This window comes from Pleurodeles waltl, chromosome 11 (genome assembly GCF_031143425.1).
Source record: "Pleurodeles waltl isolate 20211129_DDA chromosome 11, aPleWal1.hap1.20221129, whole genome shotgun sequence".
Lineage (NCBI taxonomy): Eukaryota > Metazoa > Chordata > Amphibia > Caudata > Salamandridae > Pleurodeles > Pleurodeles waltl.
This window is the reverse complement of record NC_090450.1, coordinates 271147425-271168202: the sequence shown is the minus strand read 5'-3', so window position 1 is coordinate 271168202 and position 20778 is coordinate 271147425. Positions and strand designations below refer to the sequence as shown.

The 20778-nt window shown below is 40.9% G+C and overlaps 1 protein-coding gene across 1 annotated transcript in view; it reads left to right on the top strand.

The window, feature by feature from the left end:
* Nucleotides 1–7494: 7494 nt before the first annotated feature.
* PCCB (propionyl-CoA carboxylase subunit beta) overlaps nt 7495–20778 on the top strand; it is a 238766-nt gene continuing 225482 nt past the window's right edge. The window contains exon 1 of the mRNA XM_069213539.1: nt 7495–7742. Within this exon, the coding sequence (XP_069069640.1) occupies nt 7542–7742 (201 nt within the window). The 5' untranslated portion in view covers nt 7495–7541. The remainder of the gene's footprint in view (nt 7743–20778) is intronic.

Sequence of the window (20778 nt, the reverse complement as noted above, 5' to 3'; positions counted from 1 at the left end):
GGCTGCTGCGACTGGGTCCAAAGTAGCTGAAAAATATGCTACTGGGTGGTTTACACCTCCATGGACCTGTGTCAGGACAGACAATGAACAAGCATCACATTCAAGACAAAACAATACAAAAGGCTTTGTGTAATCAGGCATACCTAAAGCTGGTGCCCTGCACATACTTTACCTCAATTCCATGAATGCCTTCATCTCTTTCTCAGACAGGGTTATGGCACCCGGGCCATCCTGAACTTCTTTGACAGTCAGTCTTATCAATGGTTTAGAGATAATTGAGAAGTTGGGGATCCACTGACAACAGTAGCCCTCCATTCCCAAAAATATCCTAACGTCTCTTTTTGTTGTCGAGGGATTCATCTGTAGTATGGCTGTCACTTTCTCTTTGGATATTTTTCTTGACCCTTTTTCAATCAGGTGACCTAAGTACTTCACCTCTTTCTGACAGTATTGCAGCTTCTTTGGGAACACTTTAGGTCCATTCTTTCCCAAATGGTTGAGTAAGGCAAATGTGTCATACCTGCAGTCATCCTTTGTTCTGGATACAATCAATCAATCATCAATGTACTGCACTAGAGTTGAACTGAAAGGCCGTTCTAATGATTCCAAATCCTTCTTCAATATCTTATTGAAGATGAGAGGTGACTCAGAAAACCCTTGAGGAATTTTGCACCAACTGTAGACCTTATCCAGGAATTTGAAACTGAAGAGAAATTGGCTATCCTCATGAAGAGGCACCAAAAAGAATGCTTGGGACAAGTCCACAACTGTGAACCACTCCGCATCACACGGAACCTGAAACATGATCACAGCTGGATTTGGCACTATGGGGCAACACTTTACCACAATCTCATTTACTTTCCTCAGGTCTTGAACAATTCGGACTTTCCCACAAGGCTCTTTCAGACCCATTATTGGTGAATTACACAGGCTATTCAGCACTTCTTTCAGAACCCCTTGTTTCACAAAGTCCGCAATTATCTGTGCTACTTGAATGAGGACGTCTTGTGGCATGTGGTACTGCGGTACCTGGGGGAACACTGCATTCGGCTTCACCTCTACTTTAACCGGTTCTACTCCTTTTATTAATCCCACTTCCTTTCCTGTCAGGTCCCACACTTTCTCTGTCACTGTTCCCTGCAACTCAGGTGGTAAATCAGTCACTGTAAGCATCGGGAATAGGGTTATCAAAAGGTATTCGTCATTTGTGGTCTCCGTCTCTAATTCTGGAAACTGACGATCGTCCCCTTCATCATCACTGTTTGTCTGCACCTCAATCCCTTCATTAGAACAGGTAATCAAACACCTTATTTTGCACAGTAAGTCTCTTCCCAATAAGGATACAGGACTCGAGTCACAGACTACAAATTTGTGTAATCCCTGGAAGTTACCAATCTCAATTTGGACCGGATCTGTAATTGGATTTGTCAGGAACTGATTTGCTACTCCTACCACCCTTATGGTACGCCCCGAAAGTGGTAATTTCTGAACCTCTCCACTTCTGACTGTAGAGTGTGTAGCTCCTGTACCAACTAGGAACAAAACCTTATGACCCATCACCTTCCCCTCTACATAGGGTCCCCTCTGGCCTACTTCTAGGGAAGCTGCAAGCCTGCACTCCTCACTGTCTGAACAATCATCCGCCCATTCATCGTTTATTCCATTCTCACCACGCAGTGGGAACTGTTGTACTGTGTTATTTTGACTCATTGTTTGACCTGTGACCTGTTGAGGAAGCATCACCTGTTGCTGTCCCATTGGAGCCAATAGTATCTGCATTTGCTGTCTAGGTACCGTGGGAATCTGCTGTTGTGCCTGCTGCATTTGTGCTGGTTGAGCATGTGGCATTTGCATCTGTTGCACAGGTTGAAGACCCTGCATCTGCACCATGTTCTTCTGAAAATGTGCATTTTGGCCCCTCATTTTTGGACCCTTCACATTTTGAAATGTACTGACATAATTGCTTTGTTGAACAACACCATCCTGCACCACCATTGGGCATTCACGCTTCCAAAGCCCCACGCCCGCACGCGTGACATGGTGACACCTTTTTCATCCCTTGCACATCATTTTGAACCGCAATAGTATTAAAGTCTGGACCACGGTTCACAAAATCTCTCGTCCTCACCCTCTTGGCTGTGGCTGAAACATTCCATTCCCCTGCGGTTGCTGCTGTATCACCTGCTGTATTCCATATCCCTGCATCCCTGCTTTTGCTGCCTTAATCTGCATCACCATCACCTTCTCTTTCAACTTTCTCTGTTTCAACTCAATCTCGTCACTGCAGTATTTCGCATACTGCAACATCTCATCAATCGGCTACGCTTGCCAACAGATCAAATGATTCTTAATCATCTGGCTAATTTCTGGTCTCAGCCCTTCAACAAACCTGAACACAAGATGATTCATGTCTTTCAGCTCAATGACTTCAGTGCCACTGTAATGTTTGAATGCTTTCAACAATCTCTCATAGAAAGCATGAATCGACTCTTTTGCCTCCTGTGATGTTCGATCAATTTTCTGCCAATCAGTCACTTTCGGCGACACTTTCTGCTTCAAAAACTCAATCCCTTTATGATAATACCTCATCACTTCTGCAGATGGTGCTCCAGTAACCTTATCCCTTGCCGGCTCCTCTGTCGGCCAATCTACACCCCTCTTGCACTCAAGCCATAAGTCAGGTGGAACTATAATTTCAAACAGGGTATTCAAGTCCTCCCAGAGACATTTCGCTAGCTTCACAAATCTGGCCGTCTGCTGATACCATTCTATCGGCTTCTCCCTTAACCTGGGGTAATCATTTGTGAATGACAGGATGTCACCTCTAGACCATGGTACATGGACTAGAACCCCTCCGGCTGTTTCTCTCATTGATAACATTTTTATTGTCCCCGTGTCCGGTGCGGCTTTAACCTGCTTTGGTTCCGGACCATCACCTTTCTCTTTAGCTCTCTTCTTTGCCCATCTGCCTTCCCATTTCTCTAGGGCTCCCCAAATTTGAGCACTCTGCAGTATTTCTTTGAGGTGTGCCTTCATTCCGATAGACCTCATGTGCTCGAAATCTTTAGGCTCGAAGTCTAATCTGTAACTTCTTTTCAAATGTTTAGTACTCTCGATGTCAATATTGTATTTATCCACCAGGTTTGCCAACCTCTGATGCACCTTGCTCACGTCTTAAGTTATGTTGGGGCACAGATACCTCAATTCTGCTTCCGTGTATGACTCTAGTCTGTTCACCCCCATTGTTCCTTCCACTAGTTCCATGGCTTCTACACCCAGTCTTACAAAATTCAGGTATTCTTCCCTTTCTGACCTCTCTGCGGTCACTGCAGTAGCCCGCGGAGTGTTGAGATTGTCTAACCACTCGTTCAATTGTTGCGCTGTTAAGCCCTGCAACAAAATATTTCCAGACTGCACCATTGATGTCTGTGTCGTATTTGTACTCATTACCTGTGGGGTTAGTGTTCCCAACCCTGCTTGCCTCATTGTCTCCAAAGGAACCCCAATCGGACTAAAGTCTAACAGGGATTTGGACCTTTCGACTGTCTGTTCTCCCTGCAAGTATCCTGTGGACCCTCCTCTTATTGCCTCTTGGGTCATTACTCCCTGATAACATACGCCAGGCTTACCTTGCACATACAGCGGTACAGGTGGACCAACAGTAATTGGCAATGATATAGCAGCTGGTGTCTGACCAAGTCCCAAACCCTGTGGAGCATTAACTCCCATAGCTTGATTCATCATAGGTGCTCTAGGTACTCCAACTGAAGTGTAACTCGGAACCACCTGTTGCTGGGGCAGAAGTTGCAGAGTTGGTTCAATCTGCACTAACTTTGATCTTGTGTATACCGGATCAGGCGGCACCATCAGACTCGTAGTTGTTTCCAATACTGGAACATCAGGATAAATCCTTTGAATCTGCGGTGGCTGCAACTGTATCTGTGTGTCTGGCGCAGTGGGTACACTGACACCATTCTGCATCAAAACTGTATCACGTGTCTGCACTGTACTTGTGATGCCCTTATTTTGTGCCGGGTCTTCAGAACCCACACTAATGCTCTGTACGTTATAATTTATGGCATATGGTGGCGGGCGATCATGTAATAACTGATTTAGAAACTCTTCATCGTCTGAATCCTCTGCGTCTACCCAAGACCTCTGAGTCTCCTTTGTTTTAATAGAACCATTGTTTGTTTTACAAGTAGCCTTCTTTCCCTGTGTCTCGTCTTCTTGTGTTATTGCCGGAAACATTTTAAGTCCGTCAACTACACCCCTTCTCCACATCCTGCTCTCATTATCCCATCTAGCCTCGGCTAAAGTCTTTTCTGCTTTTTTCATTCTCCTTTCAAATTTTTGCTGTCTCTGTCGTATGGCCATCAAATCCCAGATTGCCAATGCCTCATACTGAGCTGGTCTCAAAGGCGGTTTTTGCACACTTAACATAATTCGCAAATTCTCCAAAATTCTTACATTAAACATCCCGTATTCCGGAAACGCTAAACATCCCTCCTCCTCTGTTAATTTGCACCACTGTTTTAAGACATGGCGCGACTCCCTTCTCCTCCATTACAATATAAGCTGGAGTACCCTCAGGCGGTGTAGGCTCACCCACACTCGCTGTAACATATGCATCTCCCCTCAAAGCACTCTTTAGAGCATTGAAAAACTTAATTTTTGCATCATTTATTTTGTTTTAGAATCTAATCAGGAAGTGACTTTAATTCCCAGAACACTCTTCACCCACCTTTCTCAACCAATTGCCTCTTACGGACGGCTGCCAATCCGTGCGCGACCCCTCTCAGCAACTGACCTATCCCAGCGCTGCTCAAATGACGTCACACTCACACACTGCAGCTGACAAAGTCTTGCGGCTTGTCCTTTTCACACAAAATTAATGCAAAATATTGCAAGCACCTTTAACAACGAAACCCAAATTTGCCGGTTTACTACAGGAAGGATAACACAATCGCTTCAGAACTTTACAGAGATTTCATTTGAAGCCTCGGCTGCTACTCTCTCCTTCTCAGCTCCTGCACTTGCAAGCACAATTCGACCTGCAAATCCTACTCTCGACTTGTCAATGGTTTGTTCTAGGGCACTTTAGAACTTGCCAAATCTCCATCGAACTTTTCACTCACATAATTTGACCCAAACTCGACTTGTCAACCACGCCCGATTGACCTATTAAACCGCACAAATTACAACATAAACCCAAGTGTCTCCTACACTTGTCAATATACTCCGGAGTCTTAGACCACGACGGGTCCGTACATCACCAACAACCACGTGGATAATTTTTTTGCACAAAGCGCCGCACTCACATGAAGTTCACCGACTTCCCTACTCTCATACTGCGGAGTACGTCCACTCCTACTAAAATAACATTACCTGACCTAAATCCACACTAACTTCACAAATCACCTGCAATATGCATAAGCTGAGCAAGCGCAAATTCTACACCACACATGCTAGAATGCCAAGAACATACCAAACTCACTTAGGCGAGCTCCGAGATTCCGGGAAAGTCATGGGGAATTTAGAAACGCATCATACCTCCAATTTGCATTATTTTGAAGAAACACTTTTTAAACAATGGTCCCTCGTCCTAGGGCCCCAAAGGGCCTAAACCGCCGCTCTGCTACCAGAACTGATAACGCGTCCCTTTATGATTAATTTATTCACTTTGGGACTCGTTTCAGGCCAATGAATCTTTTGACCCTGATTGAAGACACCTTAGGACAAGATAACTAATCAGCATGTCAATCAATAAATCAATAACGTCATCAAGGTTTACTGTAATAAGACATTTCAGATTAGTTAAAGACATTAATAAAACTCAGAAAACCACCATGACCTTTCAGTCATGAATAACCACACCAGTTTAGTACTATTATATGGAGTTGTATTCCCTATTGATTACAATTCTACTAGTAAGTTTATTAATCTCAAAACCAAGAAACACATTAGCATAGTCACAATATGGCAACTCTGGTAAGATTTCATCAAAGCAAGGATCACGAATATTAGAATATATCACAACGTCAACATAGATTATCCTTAGCAAAGAATCATTATCAAATTATTCAACAAAGCATAGATTCAGTCATTTGTCTATTTGGGTCAGTTTAGTGAACCCCTCATCTATCCTCGAATTAGCATTGGCATGTTGGACTTCATGCAAAAGAATTTAGCAACACCAATTTAGAAAACATCTAACTATGGTCTCTGTCAAAAGAAGCAGTTGGTACCAAAAAAGGAAAAGCAAACAGACAATTACGATTTCATTGCCATATAGTTACCCTCCGTATTGGGTCAGTATTCTGGTTCAGTCTTCATCCTCAGGACATCAGTTGATTCGCCATCAGCCAGGAATTCACCAGTCGGGTAAAGGGCACTTCCCTCATAAGGAGGTAAAGTGTAAATGGGCAATATAAGGGCAAGGATGGTTTGAAGAACCAAACAGCAAAGTCTCTATGCAGAGTAACAAAGTGTCTGGGTCATAGCAAAACGCGACAGCATCTCCCTCTCATCTATCCCCTAGTCTCCTATTCTGATTTACTTCCTCGTGTCAAGGGTTTTTATCCCTTTTCTGTTGTACAATCCCCTAAAATGTAATTGGTTGGGGTCAGTACCCCACTATCTCTCTCCAATAGGGTTTCAATGACTTCATTAAATTTGTCACCCCATAACAGTTCTCACGTAGTTTATTGGTCCTTATGATTGACGTCTTCAGCCGGTAGAATGTCCGGTATGATTTCATACTCTCGTGGTCCTCTTTGCATTTTTAGTCAGTGGTTCCATTGTCTGTACCGATTTAGGCGACCTTGTACCTGCGAGTAGTCTACAGGGTTGCATTCAGCAAGAATGTTTCACTAAGCAAGTTGAATTTCATGAGAACGGATCTACTACAGTTACATTCATCTTCTAGCTTTGGAAAAATACGAGTTCATGTCCTTCAGCAAGTCAGAACACTGCACGTTAGAAAAACACATTTAATATGAAATCAGGCAGCTAGGCCTCGACTCATGCTAACTAAGGTCTAATGATTTATTAGCAGAAATTTAACATATAACTTTTTATTATTAGTGCAAAATCATATTCTAACATAACATTTCGTCATTATTAATCAGTTTCATTAGTCATTGTATATATATTGGCGCCCACTCCTCGTGGGCACATTTCAAGCGCACGTTTAGCAAAATACATTAATACATTTTCTATGCAGCATTTTAACACATCAGTTCATAAGCATTTCATGTTAATTTCTAAGTATATAAGCTACGCTTTCTCAGGTCAGGTTTAAAGCTGGAAAGCAGGCAAAGTTGTTTTTTTTATTTAAAATGTGGGAAAGCATTTCGTATTAAATGTGGCCATGTAAATAACAAACTGGAGTTCAACATAACTGAGGAAGACACCAAAACTACAACTCCCAGAGAACCCTCCACTGTCGTTTGTGACTTCCTTTGATTGGTTACGCCCTCTTCTGCCGTCACGTCTCACATAGTCAATCAGAGCGTGTTGCTGCAAGAGCCCGGCTAACTATGGCGGCAGTACGAGCTGCTTTAAGGTTGCTGGTGGGCGCCGGGGGTGCCTGTGGCCGGCGGCTTTTAGCCGCGCCGCCACCGCTGCCCGGGCGCCTGTACTCGCTGAGCCATCTATCGGTGCCTGAAAGAATAGAAAAGAAGCGAAACGAGGCACTGCTAGGCGGAGGGCAACCTAGGATCGACGCGCAACACAAACGGGTGAGTTTGCCTTAGACTTCTGACAGCTACTCACCCCCATGTTCATCATTTCCGGCGTCGTGACGTCATTGGCCTTCAAGTGTGCTGTCAGTGTGAGGACCGCTGCTCCCAATGTGTTGGCTGTGTGTTAAGCTAACGAGCCACGTAGATCCAAGGTCATACACTCAGGTGTTAGCTGACTTGATGTTCCTAGAGAGGCTTTTTAGTCCTGTTTAAAATATGTTCATAAGTAACTCACGCAATATTGAAAAAGTAAAGATCCAAGTCAATACATGATCACTGCTGTTTGCTGAAGTTTTTAAAACAGCAGTAGCAGAATATCATAATCGTGATGCAGAACGGTCGACAGCTTTGGGTATACCTGGGCCCTCTTTATTGGCACAGCTATGAAAATGAAGGCTTGCCCCTTCCTCATCACAAGAGACGGCGAATTGATACAGCAGCACTCATCTCTACACGACACACATCCCTTGGTCGCTGGAAATGTTTGCTTGGAATTCTTCCTATGGAACTAGGGGACGAGGTGTTGTGGGCAGGTGTGAGTCGACTCAACGTGTTTAAAAAGAAAATGAAACTGACCGTGTTTAATGGAATCTGGTGGTTATGTAAAGCTCTCTTCTGCCCTTGAGCCAAGTTTGTGCTTTAATGAAAAAGCTCAAAAAATAAAATAATGCTACTCATGCATCGGAGCCAACGCCCATCCTAACACTTTTTTAGCTATATTTTAAAAAGTCTACATTACTTCTTAGTTGGACAATCAACTGTATGCCTCCTAATGTATCTTGCTGTGTTCTGGTGGACCATTGCTCTCTGCACCACGCTAATTCCGAATACTAACAAGATAACAATAAGAGCTTTCATCATATGCTGATGGTCCTGGATTGTCCCTCCGTTGACTCCCACTAGCCTTTTCCTAAATGACGTGATATGGAAGATAGACTTGAGGACACTGCACCTGCCTGCAACGCACCCCTCTATGGGGAAGTACACCATGTAGCCCTTGTGTTGCAAGTTATGTTTGTTGTTCATGGTTCTTTATTGAATGCAGACTTTTATAGTGTGACAGATCGTAAGTCGAATAAGAATATTTCTGTCTTAAAGCCTGAAGAGCGCAAGTGTATATGAATTAGATCTATTAGCGCATGAATGTTTGGAACAGTCTGACGGACAATTATATAATGTGATACTTAGCAAATGAGCCCTGAAACCTGTGATGCGTAATAGTACAAATCAAGATAGTACGACTAATGGCTAACTAATACAGTTCACTGCCTTCAAGTGCATTATACTTTGTTATCAGACTCTATATTGGTTGAAGATGCTTAGAGTCAAAATCATCAACAAACGTTTTGGGAAATTGGCTATTCCCATGAGTGAATATTCCCTCCATTGGGATAGACAAACTCTGTTATCAGAGTATGCTTTTAATGAAGGATTCAAACCCTCCTTTACCAACCAAAATGACAAGCTTCGTCACTGGGCTACTTCTCACTAGGACCCCATTACTTGTGGTACGAATGGGCTCCGTAGCCTTTGGAGCTCGTGAATGAGATTTTTTGTACGTTCTTGCAGGGATCCACACACAAACCATTTCTAAGTTTCTATAAATCACCAAAGAGATCTTTCTTATTGTCACTTATGGTAATTTTAAAATAACCACATTGGGGCTAGTTGAAGATAATCAGACAGCCTCAACTTTGTAACATGTTTCAGCCTTATCCAGTACTCCTCTTGCTAGGTCCCTGTCTTTCTTCAGGGCCTGGTTCCCTTCCTTGCACTTTTCATTGCGTGCACCCATTGGCTGCCAATTTCTCCAGATGGTAAACAAGGTGTAAAGTTGAGTTGTCCCTGTCACTTACTCTCTCATGCATTGACAGTCACATTGTATAATCATATTTTTGTTCTGTATTTTCTCACAGGCACTCCAGTGCATTTACATTCACGCCCTTCACAGTCCTAGGAAGAGCACGAGGCACATAGGTCTCCATATAGGATTCCCTCTTGACAAGTGTGTTACGTCAGAGGGCTCTCACGGTTTCTTCTCTATATGGGGCCCTTGCAAAACCCTAGTTGTGTAGCTACGTTTTGAGGGTACAAAACAAAAATGCGAGTAAACACGAAGACTAGCATTGTGCTCTAGAAGTGTCTTTTATGTGGCAGATTGTGTGCTTGCACCGTCTTTACTTTAAAACCCGGAAACACCTGGGCCCCACAATCTAAACCACACATTGGTAATTTTCTGTTCTTAATAAGTTAAGGGTTACCATCCACCATGGTACACTTCATTGATGTATAGTGCTTGGTCGTACTGTAAGATGGACCAGGACATTTATAATTTTGCAAAACGCAAAAGGCATAAAATACCATGACCTTCTCCCCGTTTCAGCTCTTCTGCTTATGTTTACTTTTGGAAATTTATAGCTTTACTTATGATTTTACTATAAGCAGCACTATAAAGACGGTTGCTAGACTTTGAGTTTATAACATGAAAATGTCAATGCTTTCTTGTGTAATTGCACAACCAGGGCGGATAATCTCACACAAACTGTGCAATCTGATAAGCGTTTCTACTTTTCAGTGTGAAGTTCTTTTAGGCACTCCATCTGTTTTACTTCAGTTCACGCAGCTATAGTTGAAAATGCATTTCCTGTTAATAACACCAACAACTCTCAACATACCTAGCCATTGGAGGCCTGCTGTTCGTAAAACAGCATGTATTTTTGAATTTTGTTTTGTTTGTTTTATTTAATTAGTTTCATAGTATGCCAATGAGGCAATACACATATGTACTCTAACCATAAAGTCTATAAAACAATAACGTGCATTGCTTAAAACCTAAGGCAATTGTTTTGATAACATATTATTATTTGATATACCTTACACCCCACAGACATTCCAGTTAGTATGATTATTGATTCTTAAGATATCCATCCACAAAATCACATTACTGAAGTCTACACCTTTTTCTTCACCTAGTGATTTCTTAAGCTGTATCATAACATATTGTCAATGAGTCAGTCAACCAAACACTGAAGCTCCTGAGACCTATATGTCTCTTAAAATCAGGGCTAAAAATACAATTCCTTATTTATGCAATATAAACTTATAAAATGCAAACTGGGGGAAACTAGTATAGAAGCACACCTAATCAGGTAAAACACCATAATACAAATACAATGTATAAAAACATTTAAATCAGACTGACCAGCCGTTTAGATACCAAAGATAAAAATGTTCCTACAGCGTGGCACTTCCTAATATTATTACATTTTAAAATTACACTCACTAAATCATAAACCTGGTGCACCTGTAAAATTCTAAAAACAGGGAGTAAAAAACCTCTTTCTTTATCAAAATATGTGCAAAATACAATTATATGAGATAGAGACGACGGAGAACATTTGCAAAAAAGGACAGATCCAAGTGTCAGTACTATCCCAGTTGGCCAACTTTCAGTGTATAAAGGCAGGGACCTGCAAAAGCCGACTTTTAAAAAATACTTTATAGTGTTGGAGCTTTTTATATCATGTAAATACAGTTGTATATCACCTCCACACACTGTGTCCAGTATGTGAAACAGTGTGTTCCTTTCCCCTACATCTTCTAACTCAGTTTCTAGATTTCCAATTTGTCACACGTATAACTGCGAATTTCCATTCCGGCACCAACATACTCTGAGAGTCAGACAATAGTGGTGTACACAAAGAGTCCTTGATTTTATGACAATTAACAGCCCCTGAGCCAGTTTCATTCACCTATAATTACAATTTAATTCATTGCCTCAGAGAGCTGCCAATCGATTCCATAAGACAGGTCAAATAATTAAGAATCTTTTGCTTATATTTATATATTGTATTGGTAAGGCCCCACTCCAACCTCAGTGCACTATTTAATGTACTTCTGGGCAGGCCAAGCCATCTTCTCCAGTTTTTCATTTATATGGTCTGCAACCAGTTAGACTTCTTTTCAATGAGAACCTCAGAGCCATACAAAAGTAAATCTATTATTTTTGCAGGGCAGGTCTCTCTAAGTACTTCTGAGGCCTTATCCCCCATTCTTTGTAACTCACCTGCAGTAGCCGTAGATCGTGCTTCATGTTGATCAATATGAGTTTTAAAATTCAAAATATATTTAAAAAGGAGGCCTAAATATCTATAATCTTTTACTACCTCCACTTGAACACCACTCAGCCTCCACTTATGCAGTGGTGGCTCCTCCATTAGGACGGAATAGCGTTGCCCCTGCCATCAGCGGCAGCTGCATAACCTTTTCAAGAAAATGATAATAAACTGTTTTTATTATCATTTTCTTGAAAAGGGTCGGGGTTCTGAGGGGTGACATGCACTTAAGGGGAGTGCACAGAGTACTCCCCTCAGAGCGCATGAGTGTTTATCCGGCCGTCTCGGGCCGCCCAAACACACATGCGCACTAGGCTCTCTCCAGCCCAGCAACACAGTTGCCGGGCTGGAGAGAGCCTTCAGAGGCTTCTAGTCTGCCTGGGAGCACCCTGGCTGGGCGCTCCCAGCCAATCCTGACCCTGCTTCGAGCAGCATCAGGATTAGCCGCAGGGCAGGCTGGGAGCCTGTGCCTGCAGCCTGGAGCTACGACGGACAGAGGAGCGGCGCAGTGGAGGACGTATGTGTTTTTGTTTTTATTATTTTATTACATTTTTATTTATCCCCCGTCACCTCTGTGCGTCGCCCCTTCTAGTTGTCGAGAGCCGCGATGGCACGTATGCCATATTTTCTGAGCATTTCTTCTAGAAAATACTTTTACTTTAGGTTTGGAAACATGTATTCATAAATCATTTATCTTGCAATATTCTAAGAATGCTTCAAGTTACCTCTGAAGACCTAATGGAGTGAGGTCCGTTAAAGCTGTATCATCTGCATAGTACAATGATGAAATGACCTCCATACCTAGTTTAGGTGGAAAAGAACAAATCTGACTTAGTGCTAAAGGTCATCCGCAATATAGATTGTAACAAGCATTTGCAATGCAATGGGTCTTGCATTTGCTTTAGTTAGAGCTATTGGTGTTGTACATTCATAGCTGGACTTATCTTGCCACATAAATTGGTCAACCCTGACTGATAATTCGGTCTTTTCCTGCCACATAATTCCAGTGGCCCTGCATATAACTTAAAGCACTTCCGTTTACCGTCTTCCGCTACCTGCTGCCAGAAATGAAAATGTTGCCATTTAGCATCCTAATTTAAATCTGCCATGCTAATTTCAATAGAATACCACTTTCACCACCCCGCCGACAGATTTGCTGGCTGGCTATCTCAATCCCCCCAAAAAAAGACACAAGACCGCCATGGAGGAGTAATGAGAGCAATAAACTAGAAGGGTCACTCAAACACGTCAAGAGTGTTGAAACAGTCATAGTGTAATAAGGATATTAAGCCGTAATGTAATCTGGTGGTTATGTAAGGTGCTCTTTTGCTCTTGAGCCAAGTTTGTACTTTAAAAAATTGCTCAAAAAATAAAATAATGCTACACATGCATTGGAGGCCACGCCCATCATAACACTTTTTTAGGGATATTTTAAAAAGTCCACATTACTTCTTAGTTGGGCAATCAATTTTATGCCTCTTTATGTACCTTGCTCTGTTTTGCTGGACCATGACTGGCTCTATTGCTCTCTGCACCTTGCTAATTCTGAATACTAACACGATAACAATAAGAGCTTTCATCATGTGCTGATGGTCTTGGTTTTTCCCTCCGTTGACTTCCCACCAGCCTTTTCCTAAATTACGTGATATGGAAGATAGATTTGAGGGCACTGCACCTGCCTGTAACGCACCCCTCTGTGGGGAAGTACACCAAGCAGCCTTTTTGTTGCAAGTTATGTTTGTTGTTTATGTTTTTTTTATTGGATGCAGACTTTTATAGTGTGACAGATCGTAAGTCAAAATAAGAATTATTCTGACTTGAGAGGCTCGTGCGTGTGTGTGTGTATGTGTGTGTGTGTATATATATATATATATATATATATATATATATATATAAGATCTATTGGCACATTAATGTTTGGAAAAGTCTGACTGATACAGATATAATGTGATACTTAACAAATGAGCCCTGAAACCTGTGACATGTAATAATAAAAATCAAGATAGTACGATTAATGGATAACTAACACAGTTCACTGCCTTCAAGTGCATTATATTTTGTTATCAGACTGTCACTTGGTTGAAGATGCTTTGTTTCAAAATCATCATCGAACATTTTGGGAAAATAGGCTATTCCTATGATTGGATATTACCTCCATTGGGATAGACAAACTTTGTTATCAGTGTATGCCTTTAATAAAGGATTCAAACCCTCCCTTACCAACCAAAATGACAAGCTTCATCAGTGAGTTTACTCCCCACTAGGACCCCATTACTTGTGGTACGGATGGGCTCTGTAGTCTTTGGAGCTCTTGAATGATCCTTGTGTACGTTAGTGCCGGGATCCACACAAACAATTTAAAAGTATCTATAAATCACCATAAAGATCTTTCTAATGGTCACCTATGGTAATTTTAAAATAACCACATTGGGACTAGTTGAGATTAATCAGACAGCCTCAACTTTGTAACCTGTTTCAGCCTTTTCCAGTACTCCTCTTGCGAGGTCCCTGGCTTTCTTCAGGGCCTGGTTCCCTTCCTTGCACTTTTTATTGCATGCACCTATTGCCTACCAATTTCTCTAGATGGTAAACAAGGTGCAAAGTTGAGTTGTCCCTGTCACTTAATCTCTCATGCATTGACAGTCGCATTGTATAATCACATTTTTGTTCTGTATATTCTCACAGGCACTCCGATACATTAACATTTACGCCATTCACAGTCATAGGAAGGGTATGAGGCACATAGGTCTTCATTTAGGATTTCCTCTTGACAATTGTGTTACGTCAGAGGGCTCCAGCGGTTTATTCTAAATATATGGTGCGCTTGCAAAACCTTAGTTGTGTATATATGTTTTGAAGGTACAAAACAAAAATGTGAGTATACCTTAAGACTAGCATTGTGCATTAGAAGTGCCTTCTTTGTGGCAGATTGTGTGCTTGCACCATCTTTACTTTAAAACACTGAAACACCTGGGCCCCAAAGTCTAAACTAATTTGGGTAATTTTCTGTTCTAAACAGGTTGAGTTACAATCCACCATGGTACACCTAATTTATGTATAGTTCTTGGTCGTACTGTAAGATGGACCATGACATTTATAATTTTGTAAATCACAAAAGGCATAATATACCATGACCTTCTCCCCGTTTCTGTCCCTTTGCTTAGGTTTACTTTCAGAAATGTATAGCTTCACTTATGATTATACTATAAGCTTTCTTGTGTAATTGCACAACCATGGTGGAGAATCTTACCCAAACTGTGAAATCTGATAAGTGTTTCTACTTCTTAGTGTGAAATTCTTCTAGGCACTTCGTGTGTATTACTACAGTTCACGCACTTATAGCGGAACATGCTTTTTCTGTATGTAACACCAAAAACTCTCAACATGCCTAGCAAGTGCAGGCCTGCTTTTCGAAACCAGCATGTATTTTTGAATTTTGTTTTGCTTGTTTTATTAGATTGATATTATATCAATAAGGCAATACAAACAATACACATTTGTACTCTAAGCATAAAGTCTATAAAACAATAGCGTACATTGTTTAAAACCTAAGCCAATTGTTTTGATAACATATTATTTGATATACCTTACACCTCACTGACATTCCAATTAGGATGATTATTGATAATTAAAATATCCATCCACAAAATCACATTACTGAAGTCTACACCTTTATCTTCACCTAGTGATTGCTTAAGCTGTATCATAACGTATTGTCAGTGAGTCATTCAGCTCATGAAGCTCCTGAGACATACATATTGAGAAAGAAAGGCATAGACGAAATCCAAGATTAAATCCTTTATTCTGTCAAAGGTATAAAAGCGGCAGCAACCGCAAATCTTATCCGCTCGCCACAACACTCCGTTACCCTCCAACTGCCACCCACGTTCTACCTCCCCGTCACCATTCTACCTCGCGCATTCTCTCCTCTACATTTCAATGCCACACACCTTCACCCCAACAAAGAATAACAAAAGTAACATTGTCTAATATCACAATACAAGAACATATAACTTGCATAAACAAAAACAGAACTGCATAAATATCTTAACAATCATAACTCATAAAAAATAAACAAAATATGCATATAGACCTATCTCAATCAGTTACATAGTCATTTAAATATATTGGGGCTCTTCTATCTCTCGCACCACGACGAACAACCTCATCCACATTCACATGCGTCTCACGAGAACTCAATGCCTTAACAGAGGAGGCGCATTCATTCCCAAACAGATACCAACTACACTCATCTAAACTATCATTACCATGTTTAACACCCGTATCCTCTTCTCTACAAATCGATATGCGTCTTACATTCCACACTTTGCCATCGTCCAATTTCACTGCATTTCTCAAAATCTTAACAATTTTCCTAGGCTCAGACCACTGTGGTTTACCTTTCTCAATAATTCCCGGTATTTTGACACGGACACTTTGCCCCACAACCAATTCATCCAAACTAGATCTAGTATCATGGCGCAGTTTGGTAGGCAATTGATAGTCTAATACCCTGTCCTTCATGATATTATCACAGACCACACCAAATTACACCCAATTCCTTTCCTTTAACCACCATGGAACCAACCCGGTGGACGGCTTCCTTCCTCTCAATAGCTCGAAAGGTATCTTTCCAGTCACAGAATGTGGTGACGCCCTATAAGACAAGAGCATTTCTCTTATAGCCAGTTTCCAAGGAATACCTGATTTACAAGCTAATTGTACAGTTTCCTTAACAACTCTATTAAATCTTTCAACTTGGCCATTAGAGGAAGGATTATATAGAGCTACTCTAATATGTTTAATACCTTTCCTTTCCAGAGATGCAGTCATTCACTTAGATGTAAACTGTACTCCATTGTCCGACACAAGTGCTTCAGGAACACCTACCCTAGCGAATACATTTTCCAAAAATTAAATCACACTTTCAGTAGAAATTTTGCTCACAAATTCAACCTCCGGCCATTTTGATAAATAGTCAACCAAAACAATAACATATGCCTCTTTCACAGGTAATGTAGAAAATGGCCCCATAAAATCAATACCTACTTTCCACCAAGGTCTATCAGGTAATTTGACTGGTAACAGGGGAGCCGAACATGGTTTCGCACTCTTGTCGCTCCGAGACAAATAGACCAATTTCTCACATATCTGTCAACCATCACATCCACACCCGGCCACCAGAAAAATTCCTTCACCTGCCTTTTGTTCCTTGACATTCCACCATGAACAACATGACTCCTACTTACAATAATCTCACGTACTCCCTTCGGAGGAATTTTTCTGTCCCCCCTTAAAACCATATCGCCTTCTAAGCTCAATTCATCTTTTAGTTTCCATAAAGATGCATTCTCACCACGCAAAAATCGCTCACAAGGCCAACCATCAATAATATATTTTCTTACCATTTGCAAATCTTTATTATTCATCATTTCTTCTTCCCATTTGCATTCAGACAACACAGTTTGATCAGATGCATCATACGATTCCAAACCTGACAAAACATCCTCATATGTGTACGCAACATCACGCTCAACATCAACACATTAGTCATCAATAGGCAAACGGGATAATCCATCAGCAATATTGTTGTTTCTACCCGGAACATACATTATTTAAAAAAAAAATACATTTGCAACTTAGAGGCTAGCCTCGCCAATCTTGGCGATAAGTTCTTTCCACCCCCGGTTGTAAAATATTGACCAATGGTTTATGATCTGTACATAGTTTAAATTTCTTCCCCCATACATACATTCGAAACCTTTCAACAGCCCATGAAGCTGCTAACAATTCTTTTTCAATTACAGAATAATTTCTCTCAGACTGTGTTAATGTACGCGAAGCATAAGCTACAATCTATTTCTCGGATCCATTTCTTTGTGATAACATAGCACCAATACCATAATTATTAGCATCTACTGCAATCATACAGTCTGTATTGGTCTCAAAAGGTTTAAGGCACGGAGCCTGAACAATTTAATGTTTAATAGAATCAAAACATTCTGCTTGTTCCTGCCCCCAAATAAACAGAACATTCTTCTTCAATAATTTCCTCAAGTTCTCCACCTTAGTCGCGTAGTTTTCTATAAATTGCGAATAAAACTCAGTAAGACCCAAAAACGACATTAGTTGTTTTTTGCATTTTGGCTCAGGTGCATCAACAATAGCTTTCACATGACTCACTTTGGGACGAATACCCTCACGGGAAATAATGTGGCCTAAATACTCCACTTGCATTTGACCAAATTTGTACTTATCTTTCCGAACTGTCCATCCATTCTCATTTAGTAAGTTGAAAACCTCCATTAACACACTATCATGTTCCTATCTGTCACACCCATATATCAAAATATCGTCCTGAAATACTTTAGCATTTTGCACCTTACTAAAAATGTTGTTCATTTCTCTTTGGAAAACAGCTGACGCGCTTGCAAGACCAAAGGGCATCCTTTTGTATTGAAAAGCACCCTCTGATGTTATAAATGCTGTAAAGTGTTTTGAACCCTCATCCAATTCAATTTGGTGGTAAGCACTAGATAGATCAATGGTAGAAAACACAGTAGCCTGACATACTGATGATACCAATTCCTGCAAATTTGGTAAAGGAAAAGTATCCACCCAAATAGCATCATTCAGAGATCTCAAATCAACACACAGTCTTAGCTCCCCAGTGCTCTTAAGTGATAATACAACCGGAGATATCCAGTCCGAGCTTTCGATTGGTTCAATGATATTCTTTTGACACAAGTCCTTCAGCAGATCTTTTAGTTTAGATCTATAATGCACCGGAACATTTCGTAATTTGTGCCGCACTGGACTAGCATTTTCTCTTAATATAATCTTGTGTTTAAAATTCTTCAATTTGACCAAAGACTTTGAAAAAACTGTTGGATAGCATTCGTCCACCTCATCATATTGCAGAGCACCTTGGAAATCCTAGTCCATTACTCCATACACAGGAAAATCTTTTGTAGAATCAATTTTGATACCCAGCTCTTTAATATGTGGCCATCCTAAGATCGTCTGACCTTTCTCAGCAACATACAACCTACCCTTACACCACTTACCCCCAAACCTAATGCATACATTAGTATATCCAACCATAGAAATTCTATGACCAGTATAACTTCCAGCGTTGACATCTGTGGGTATTAAGTTTCTACCCGGCCACAATTTCTCAAACATACTCACACACATGATGGTGAACCATGCACACGAGTCCACCCTTGCAGTAACTTCAATACCATCCATGCTCAATTTGCAAGTCTGTAACCCAAAAGATTGCAGTGGTAAAACAATATCGTTATCCGATAACTAAATAAAACTAAATCCTGAAAACTGGTGGAATCAGAATCCTCTTGTGCTGCAACATAACTCACACCCTTCATATTCATACTGCTCTTACACACCTTGCCAAAATGGCCAATCTTTTTACACAAATTACAAATCTTGTTAAATGCAGGACATTTTTGGGAATTAGCAAAATGATCCCCAGCCCCACATCTGTAACAATTTTTTGTATTGTTCCTTTTCCATTCATTTTTTTTTCTATCTCTTTAGATTCTTTCGTCACAGCACTAACAGCAATTGCCTCAGGGTCCAAGTCAGAAGTATTTTTTTCCTCACAGTTCGAATGCATTTTTCGGACACTTCCATCGTTCGTGCTACATCAATGGCTCCTTTCAACGTCAAATCACTGCCACATGACCATAATTTCTCCTGAAGTTTACGAGATTTCATTTTGATTAGAATTTGATCTCGCAAAACCTGGTCATAAGATATTTGTTCGAAAATACAGGTAACAACTAAACCTCTGAGAGCAGCAACAAATTGATCTATTGTCTCATCATCATGCTGTGTTCTGGAGTAAAAACTGTACCGTTCCAGAACCACATTAATCTTCCTGCCGTAGCGTTCATGAAGTTTCTTCTTTGCAAGCTGATAAACATCCACAATTCCCACATTGTCTATTGGAGGTAAGTTCTTAAATTCCCTTAAGCCAACCGTGCCTAATCTATGTTTCAGCAAGGCCAAATATCTGTCAGGTGTGCATTCTTGATCTTCCAAAACATCCACATAAGCTTCAAATAAGTCAATCCATAATTCCCATTGAATAGGAGGCTCACCAAGCTCTGCAAGAAAAAATGATGGAGGTTGGATGCTTGACATTTTGTTGCAGTTTAACAACGGTACACTTGAGCAGCAGGAACGTGATCAGCGCAGGAATAGAAGATCTCGATCCACCTAGCAACGGGAATGCGTTGCTATGAAATCCCCAGATCCTATCTCGTAGACGCAGTAAAGAACCAGCCGATTGCTGCCGCTTCCAAGAAGAACTTCTTCCCGCTCGTCGCCAATGTGAAAGAAAGGCATGGACGAAATCCAAGATTAAATCCTTTATTCTGTCAAAGGTATAAAAGCGTCCGCAACCGCAAATCTTATCCGCTCACCACGACACTCCGTTGCCCTCCAACTGCTACCCACGTTCTACCTCCCCGTCACCATTCTACCTCGCGCATTCTCTCCTCTACATTCCAATGCCACTCATATCTCTTAAAATCAGGGCTAAAATACATTTCCTAATTCATGCAATATAAACTAATAAAATGCAAACTGGGGGGAAACTAGCATAGAAGCACAGCTAATCAGATGAAACACCATAATACAAACAAACTGGTGCATAACTTGCATAGAAGCACATCCAATCAGATGAAACACAATAATACAAATACAACCTATAAAAACATTCAAATCAAACTGACCAACCATTTGGATACCAAAGATAAAAATGTTCCTACAGCGTGGCACTTCCTAATATTATTACATTTTAAAATTACACTCACCAAATCATAAACCTGGTGCACCTGTAAAATTCTAAAAACCGGGAGTAACAAACCTCTTTCTTTCTCAAATTATGT